This window comes from Oncorhynchus kisutch, linkage group LG14 (genome assembly GCF_002021735.2).
Source record: "Oncorhynchus kisutch isolate 150728-3 linkage group LG14, Okis_V2, whole genome shotgun sequence".
NCBI lineage: Eukaryota > Metazoa > Chordata > Actinopteri > Salmoniformes > Salmonidae > Oncorhynchus > Oncorhynchus kisutch.
This window is the reverse complement of record NC_034187.2, coordinates 74,575,089-74,584,465: the sequence shown is the minus strand read 5'-3', so window position 1 is coordinate 74,584,465 and position 9,377 is coordinate 74,575,089. Positions and strand designations below refer to the sequence as shown.

General features: G+C 42.8%; 1 protein-coding gene across 1 annotated transcript; it reads left to right on the top strand.

Moving 5' to 3' along the window:
* Positions 1–862: 862 nt before the first annotated feature.
* LOC109903348 (transformer-2 protein homolog alpha) lies at positions 863–7,721 on the top strand. Its single transcript, XM_020499987.2, has 9 exons — positions 863–1,030; positions 2,493–2,620; positions 2,740–2,884; positions 3,424–3,483; positions 3,695–3,883; positions 4,879–4,994; positions 6,150–6,329; positions 6,791–6,861; positions 6,991–7,721. The coding sequence occupies exons 1-9, from the start codon at positions 995–997 to the stop codon at positions 6,999–7,001; spliced, it is 936 nt and encodes a 311-aa protein (XP_020355576.1). The 5' UTR covers positions 863–994; the 3' UTR covers positions 7,002–7,721.
* The last annotated feature ends 1,656 nt before the right edge of the window (positions 7,722–9,377 follow it).

The window sequence follows — 9,377 nt, the reverse complement described above, 5'->3', positions numbered from 1 at the left end:
CTTGTGAATGACTGGGTTCGAACTGGGTCTCCTACATGTCTCAAGACTGTTAGCCCATTTAGCTAATGGGCTAACACAGTCATTCACAAGAGCACACTATAGGGATGAGATTCCCAACTGGTTGCTACCTTGTTCAGTAAATCCATGTGATAATTTGACCCCTATTAATTATTTCACGTATTCATTAGACCCCGAGAATCAAATGAGGTGACATGAAATGCTTAGTAAAATACTTATCTGAAATGTGTCTTATCTGACGATTGTTTGCATTGTGTACTATTTTCCTGTTCCTATTTCTTGGGTTTTCTATTCAAAACTGAGAGACAAATATCCATCAATGGTCAAATGGGTAGAGTTGCAATGGCTTACTATGGTACACATTTGATGACCATTTGGGTCATACAGCAATGGAACACTATTGTAATACCATAGCTACATCTCAAATCAAATTGTCACATGCTTTAAAAAAAAATTACTTGTTTTTTTATTTATTATTAACTGCTTTGTTAGTTAGGGGCTCATAATAAGCATTTCACTGTAAGGTCTACACGTGTTGTAGTCGGCGCATGTGACTAATACAATTTGATTTGATTTTGCTTCATAAACAACCGGTTTAGACTAACAGTGCTATGCTTACTTACGGACCCTTCCCAACAATACTGAGGGGGAAACATTTTGAAATAATAGAAAAATAATAACACGAGGAATTAGTACACAATGATTAACGATAACTTGGCTAGTCAAGATTCTCAGTTGATTGTCATTCATAGGCCTACAAGATCTTCACTTGCATTTGGATGGACTACTATGGAACTGCCATCAGTATCAAAAGGCGTGGCAGGAATCACGATGACGTCGGCACAGTCTTCAGTTTATAAACAAATTGCAGTGTCCGCCATCTTGTTGCACCGCGAGAAAGAGCAGCACAAAGGAGGACGCGGTTATTTTGTCTCAACACGTAGCGAGCTATAACGTTAGCTATTCTAATTACAAAATGAGTGACCTAGAGGATGGACACTTTGATGGACGAGTAAGTATTAACGTGCAACGGAAACCAAAATAATGTCTTATCGTTCCTCTCTTTTGCTGACATAGCTAGCTAACGTTAGCTAGTTACGGTTGTTATCAATTGATTCGTTAGTAAGTTAACGCTGTGGCTTGCTAGCTAATTTGCGAGTTTAGTTTGTAATTTAAAATAAAAAGTAGTTAGATTGCAACTTAAAATGTTCCTCACACAATTGTAAGATTGCTGTTGAACTCAACATTATTCTTCTAAATGAAACAGATTAGCTAACTAACGTTACCTTTCGCTATTTGTTGCCAGCTGAACAATACAATAGCTAGCAAGCTAATTTACCTAGCTAAGTGGCTAACGACGTTATCGGACATGACGCTACCGGTATCGTAAAAGCAACGTTATACACGTTACACAGATACGCTAACTAACGTTAGCTGTTGCTAGGTTCTAGCTAGCTCACAGGTAAGTTTGGTGGAAGCCTTTGTCGCAATAGTAAGTTGCAGTCAAGCAATCGGAGCTTCAAGCCACTTCCTGTAGTGTAGTTAAATAAGTTAGAGGTAGCTAGTGTGGTGAGACACAACTGTTATCTCACAATGTTAATTTACTCGGTGTGCAGAAAGATAAAAAAAAAAAATGTATTGCAGTTGTAGTCATCATCACTGAACCCTTATGAGTTGTAGGGTAAATACAACATTTCTGCAAGTCAAGTACTTGTCCTGCTACAGATACTGTATACATTATTATTTAACGAAAGATCTTATTTTTCTATAAATTCATGATCTTTAATTTTATTAAATGTTCTTTTTTCATTAAGGTTAATGATCGTGAAGGATTTGAAGAGTTTTATCCAAGAATGTGGAAGAAAATATCCAAGAATAAACGAAGCCTTATGAAAAACAGTTACAGAGCAGAACATAGATGTGGGAAGGGGAAAAATCTATGAAACTGGAAGATTGGTGGTCAGATATAGAAGCGCTTGCAGTATGTATGACTAAAGGTGGAAATTGTTTCTATTTGGGGAAGAGAGAACCCGGAATCAGAAAATGAAAACTGAAAAAAGAAGAACGACGAAGAACAGTAGAATTCCTGAGAGAAGGAAGTAGAGTATATAAAGAAACTGGAAGAATGAATGTGTCCCTAGGTTAAGTAAATGTATGGTATATGTTCCAAGTGTCTCTACACTACTATGCTCCCTTTCTATAGATAAAACGTGCATGATGACTAGTTTGACCCAGGTAGAAGAAACGAGACATGGCATTTGTTAACATTATGACAGGGTTCTAGCAAATTATTATTCCAATTGAAGGATTTTCTTCCCTTCTCTATCACATGTAATAGACGTGGTGGAGCGCTAACCTTTTCCTCCACAGTGTATGCGCTCTAGTTGTGTATGTCTGACTTTGAACAGTTGCTTGTCTGTTCCTGTGTGTAAGTAAGAGGGGCCCATTTTAACACGCGGTTACTGTAACATTAGGACTCTCGCTCCCCATCCAAATCGGACCGTGGCAGTCCTGTTCGGGTCAAGTCGGAGAGCAGATCCGGGTCGCCGAGCCCATCCAGGGTCGCCAAACACTCAGAGTCTCGGTCCCGCTCCAAGTCCAGGTGAGTCTGTCCTCCTGTTATTGGAACCCCCACTTCCTATCTCATTGATTCCATTCTCTTTGTGAAGGGTAATGTCAAATTGTGCTTTTTCTTAACTTGACAGTAAATCCTTTCTCCAGGTCTCACTCTCGTAGGCACTCTAACCGCCGGTACAGCCGCTCTCGCTCCCCCACCAACCGGAAGAAGTCCCGCTCCTACAGCCCGGAATACCGGAAGAAGAAGAGCCAGAGTGCATCGCCTAACCGCCGCCACCCCAGCAGCAGGGTGAGTGACACATCATTTACAGGTCAGGGTCTGGATGCCGATGGGGGTAGAGCAGTACCTTTCTCCTCGGTAACCACCTGACGTTTCAGATATTTGTTGTAGCCCTAAACTGGCACACCTTATTCAACTAGTTAAGGGCTTGTTAAACCTGGTTTAACTAGTTAAACCTGGTTTAACTAGTTAAACTAGTTAAACCAGGTGGGCCAGTTTAGGGATACAACAGATATGTTAAACATCTGCTGGTTACCAAGAAGACCGTTGGGAAACTCTGTGGTGGAGGGACCGCTGTTTTGTATAGAAAATACAATTGTCAGGTGGGTTTAATGTCTTGCAGCTGCTTATGGGATTTGATTACGGTGTGTGTACATAGTTTATGATAGGAATGTTTGAGACAGTTTGATGTTTAGGTAGCACGTTCATTTACCAGTTAGTATTCCTATGCTGCTCCTGTCCTGACCCCTCATGTATCGTTTGTTACAGGAAACAGAATGTGGCATATTTAATAACCCCTCTTATTAACCCTCCCTCTTTGTCAATAGAGCCATGACTTCAGAAAAGAGACATTCAGTCAGGGAGCGGGAGGTGGTGAGGATGCCAGGGTATGTACATCTTCTTACCGTGATGCCTTCTACATAGTGTTTTAACGCAGTGGGCCACAGCATGCAATGTCTGGTTTGGCAGTATGGTCCCATTTATGCCTTGTGTGTGTGACTGAGACGAAGAGTGTGAGGGCAGAGATTGCATGCTACACCTAGTGGTAATGTAATGTTCATATCAGCTGCTGTGAACTCTGATCTCTTTGACCTCCAGGCGAACCCTGACCCCAACCAGTGTCTGGGGGTGTTTGGCCTGAGCTTGTACACCACGGAGAAGGACCTGAGGGAGGTATTTGGCCGGTACGGCCCTTTGGCTGGGGTTAATGTGGTCTATGACCAGCGCACCGGGCGCTCCCGTGGCTTCGCCTTCGTCTACTTCGAGAGGATCGCCGATTCCAAGGAGGTATGGGACAAACAGAGCAGTCTGGGCATCTTTCTCAAAGGCCCTTCCCCTCAGAACTTATCCAATGGGTTTTGAGAAGGTGAGAATGCCAGGACTCAAGAAGATTAATTGAGAAAGAGACATGGATTAAGAAGCACATGATGGGTCCTATTTAAAATGTATTTTGTTATAAGAAGTAATGTTGATCATGTTGTGATACACCTAAGAACTGATGGTAACTTTGCTTTTGGTGCCATCAATGGCCTTATTCCTCGGTTCTTAACGGTGTAAAATTTTCAATAAGTCTGTTATGCTAATTCACCTTGAACCATTGATATTGTACACGGACTAGTCTGTACACTAGTTTCGTTTTCATATTGTGACTCGTGGTTGTGTGATTACTCGTAAGCACCACCAGGTGTCAGTCTTGCCACTCACATGAAGTGGTACAAGTGACACGGAACTCATCACTGATGAAGGTTCAGTCTAATCCCAGAGGCCCAACATCGCGAGACTTCCGGCAATGCTTGTGAAGCAGACTGGGGTTTGAGACGTGAAATGTTTCCTTAGTTGTTTTCACCATTTTAAAGGCACAACCCATGTTTGAGACAATGTCTTAAGTAGCAGAACATGTTATTACTCCAACCTCCTAAAAGTGACAAACTGTCATCAAATATGACTTTCTTGGGTGCCTTTGATTTGACCGCCTGCGCAGTTCGGTGTGAGACAACCGTTTGCCCCGATGACTTTTCAAACACATGAGCTTGGCTAGCCGCTGTCGCCTTGACGTCGCCTACACTCCTATTGCAGAAGCAGTTTCTACATATCTTCACACTGAACCATCTTTGGGTCAGCGTTGGCCCAATGGGATGGTTCAAGCTGTGCTCAGTATTAAAATACAAACCTATTCTCTTTCTTTACCTCAATTCTTTCCCTGTACTTGTAGAACCCATGAGATGGAGCTCATTTTCAGTGGATTTTTAAACTGTCCTCTTTTTGTACCTCTGTTTTCCTAGGCAATGGAACGGGCCAACGGTATGGAGCTGGATGGGAGACGCATTAGAGTGGACTTCTCTATCACCAAGAGGGCCCACACCCCTACGCCTGGTATCTACATGGGTCGACCCACGCAGTAAGTATAGGATGGCGAATCTCTGCTCATTGTGTGGTTTTATGCAGATTTCCACCTGCCTTGCTGTAACTGTTTGTTTCCTGTGTGTATTGCTGTTTTATCATCTTGGATGGTCTGGTGTGAAGTGGTGATACTGGGGGATGACTTAGTTTATTGGTCTGGTGTGAAGTGGTGATACTGGGGGATGACTTAGTTTATTGGTCTGGTGTGAAGTGGTGATACTGGGGGATGACTTAGTTTATTGGCCTGGTGTGAAGTGGTGATACTGGGGGATGACTTAGTTTATTGGTCTGGTGTGAAGTGGTGATACTGGGGGATGACTTAGTTTATTGGTCTGGTGTGAAGTGGTGATACTGGGGGATGACTTAGTTTATTGGTCTGGTGTGAAGTGGTGATACTGGGGGATGACTTAGTTTATTGGCCTGGTGTGAAGTGGTGATACTGGGGGATGACTTAGTTTATTGGTCTGGTGTGAAGTGGTGATACTGGGGGATGACTTAGTTTATTGGCCTGGTGTGAAGTGGTGATACTGGGGAATGACTTAGTTTATTGGTCTGGTGTGAAGTGGTGATACTGGGGGATGACTTAGTTTATTGGTCTGGTGTGAAGTGGTGATACTGGGGGATGACTTAGTTTATTGGTCTGGTGTGAAGTGGTGATACTGGGGGATGACTTAGTTTATTGGTCTGGTGTGAAGTGGTGATACTGGGGGATGACTTAGTTTATTGGTCTGGTGTGAAGTGGTGATACTGGGGGATGACTTAGTTTATTGGTCTGGTGTGAAGTGGTGATACTGGGGGATGACTTAGTTTATTGGTCTGGTGTGAAGTGGTGATACTGGGGGATTACTTAGTTTATTGGCCTGGTGTGAAGTGGTGATACTGGGGGATGACTTAGTTTATTGGCCTGGTGTGAAGTGGTGATACTGGGGGATGACTTAGTTTATTGGCCTGGTGTGAAGTGGTGATACTGGGGGGTGACTTCGTTTATTGGCCTGGTGTGAAGTGGTGATACTGGGGGATGACTTAGTTTACTGGGAGTTATGAGCTGTGTCTGAAGTGCCACCCCGTCCCCTATATATGGAATCTGGTGCCATTTGGATGCAGCCAGTGTTGTGTTTGAGGAAGTCTTAACACTTGTTGTTCCTTTCCTCAGTAATGGTGGTGGGGGGGAGCGAAACAATGGGGGCGGCAGCGGTGGTGGAGGGAGGAGGGGACGGGACTCGTACGACCGATACGACGATCGACGCGGTGGCGGGTACGACCGTGGATATGACCGTGGATACGACCGGGGAGACCGGGGGTATGACAGATATGACGAGTATGACAAGTACAGGTGAGCGATACTCAAGATGTTAACTTCTTCCAATAGATTCACATTCACCTCGGTTAGCTATGACTATACAGTACCAGTCAAAAGTTTGGACACCTACTCAAGGTTTTTATTTTTTACTGTTTTCTACATTGTAGAATAATAGTGAAAACATCAACTATGAAATAACACATGGAATCATGTAGTAACCAAAAGGTGTTAAATGAATCAAAATATAATTTTGATTCTTCGAAGTAGCCTGCCTTTGACAGATTTGCACTCTTGGCATAGTTAAAATAAAAACCCTGGAATGAGTAGGTGTCAACTTTTGACTGGTACTGTATTTGGAATACAAATGAACATATTGAACTCGTTAACACTGTTGGTGTTCTTCAGGTTAAATATGAGGGGATGAATGGGGTTGCTTGTCCTGTATTGTGAGTTATTCTTCTCACTAGTATAAATCTTTTCTCTCTGTCCTTCAGTCGCAGGCGCTCTCCCTCACCCTACTACAGTAGATACAGGTCACGCTCCAGGTCTCGCTCATACAGCCCACGTAAGTACACATGTCCACACACACCTCAAAAGCCATTGTTCAACTCTTAACTATACTCAGTTTGATGTCTGAGGGACTCACAATTACACGAAGCCTATCACACTAACATGGATCCTTGTCTCTTTACAGGACGATACTAACAAACTTTCATCAAGGTCAAGGTTTTTTTCTTTCGTTAAGCACATTGGAACAGAGCGGATCGGGAGCGTTGTCAAGCCAACTGAAGTGTGTCAACAGACGAAGCGCCTCTGCAAGAAAGTCCGTTTGTAAGAAGTCTTGTTTACGTGCTGTAGATGTCTTTATTTTTTTACTTTGATGCATCCATGTAGTGTCTGTGCTGAAGACCGAGGGGAGTAATGAAACTCATTGTGCCCGTTTGAGTATCTTTTAAAACACTCCCTTCTCTTCAGCTTGTCACTGATCTATAAGTGACTGGATAAATTGAATTGCTGTGTTGCTTTCACCAATCCAGCCTTGTCAGATCAGTGGTTACCTCAAGGAAGGAAAGAAGGATGTTCAATATTCAAAGTATTCAAACGGGCTTATTGGTTTTGACAGTAAATGTGAAATTGATCAAGTATCATTGGTTTGAGGGTCTTTGTTATTAAGTTTCGGATGTTATTGGGATATCCTCCAGAGATGTTTATTTTGATGTTTTTATGGAAATAATAAAACTGAATCCCTAATGTAAATGTATTTTCATTCTGAATTCAAAGTGAAGCTGTGTGAAGGTATCATTCAGAAGAGTTGTCTCTGGGATCCGCATGGCAATACAGATCTTTGAATGGAAGTTTTGATTGATTTTATGTATTTGTTTTACCTGTTTGAGCAATAAAGATAAGTGGTGAAATACACTGAACAAAAAATATAAAAGCAATTTCACTGAGTTACAGTTCATAAGGAAATCTGTCACATCGATCCCGAACATGCTCAATGGGTGGTGACCTGTCTGCCATGAAAGAACTGGGGCATTTTCAGCTTCCAAGAATTGTGTATGGATCCTTGTGACATGAGGCCGCGCATTATCATGCTTAAACATGGTGATGGGTAAGTGGCACGACAGTGGGCCTCAGGATCACAGCATCTCTGTATTCAAATTGCCATTGATAAAATGCAATTGTTTGGCTGTAGCTTATGCCTGCCCATACCATAACCCCACCTTGGGGCACTGTTGACATCGGCAAACCGCTCACCCACACGCTGCCATCTGCCCAGTATAGTTGAAACTGGGATTAATCCGTGAAGAGCACACTTCTCCAGTGGCAATCGAAGGTGAGCATTTGCCCACCGAAGTCTGTTACAACACCCAACAGGTCAAGACCCTGGAGAGGACAACTGGTATGCAGATGAGCTTCCCTGAGATGGTTTCTGACAGTTTGTGCAGAAATTATTTGGTTGTGCAAACCCACAGTTTCCTCAGCTGTTGGGTGCCTGGTCTCAAGACAATCCCGCAGGTGAAGAAGCTTGATGTGGAGGTCCTGGGCTGGCGTGTTTACACGTGTTCTGCGATTGTGAGGATGGTTGGATTTACTCCCAAATTCTCTATAATGATGGTGGCGGCTTATGGTAGAGAAATTAACATTCAATCTTCCGGCAACAGCTCTGGTGGACATTTCCGCAGTCAGCATGCCAATTGCACGCTCCCTCAACTTGAGACATCTGTGGCATTGTGTGACAAAACTGCACATTTTAGAGGGGGCTTTTATTGTCCCCACCATAATGTGCACCTGTGTAATGATCATTCTGTTTAATCCGTTTCATGCCACACCTGTCAGGTGGATGGATTATCTTGGCAAAGAAGAAATGCTCAGTAACAGGGATGTAAACAAAATTGTGCACACAATGAGAGAAATAAGCCTTCTGTGCATATGTAAAATGTATGGGATCTTTTATTTCAGCTCATAAAACATGGGACCAACACTTTACATGTTGCATTTATATTTTTGTTCATTGTATTTGCCAATGACTTGCTCATAAGAACAGTATAAGCACACATGATTGATAAATGAAACCGCTGCTTTTGACATTCATCCCTTCACTGAAATGTGCCTACTTCTCAAGCTAATTATCCCCGACTGACAAGTATTGTATTCAGCCCATCTCTGATCAAACAAGCTAAATTCACACCTCTTTGCTCCTCTGTTTTTGACAATACCTGTTAATGTTTACACTAGTCAGACACTCCTTTATAGTGTGTGTTCAGCATGGGGAACCATACCCAACACTGCAGATAGCAATACACTAAATACTGTAGAAAGAACCTGTTCTCCACATAAAATGTGAATTACAGCTCTATTTTTCTATGTGCAATCCTCAAGAGGGCCGGCACACTCCACTCAAGAGGACATAGCGTTCAGATCAATGTGGTGTAGAAGAGCAGATCATAGAAGACCACAGGGATTGTCAGCTCTATGCATTGCATTTCTGCCATGCTGGATAATCCAATCAGTCCAAGAGTGAGTGACACACCTTGGCTAAGAAAATGCTGAGTAAAAAAAGTGCCAGAGAAGATCAGG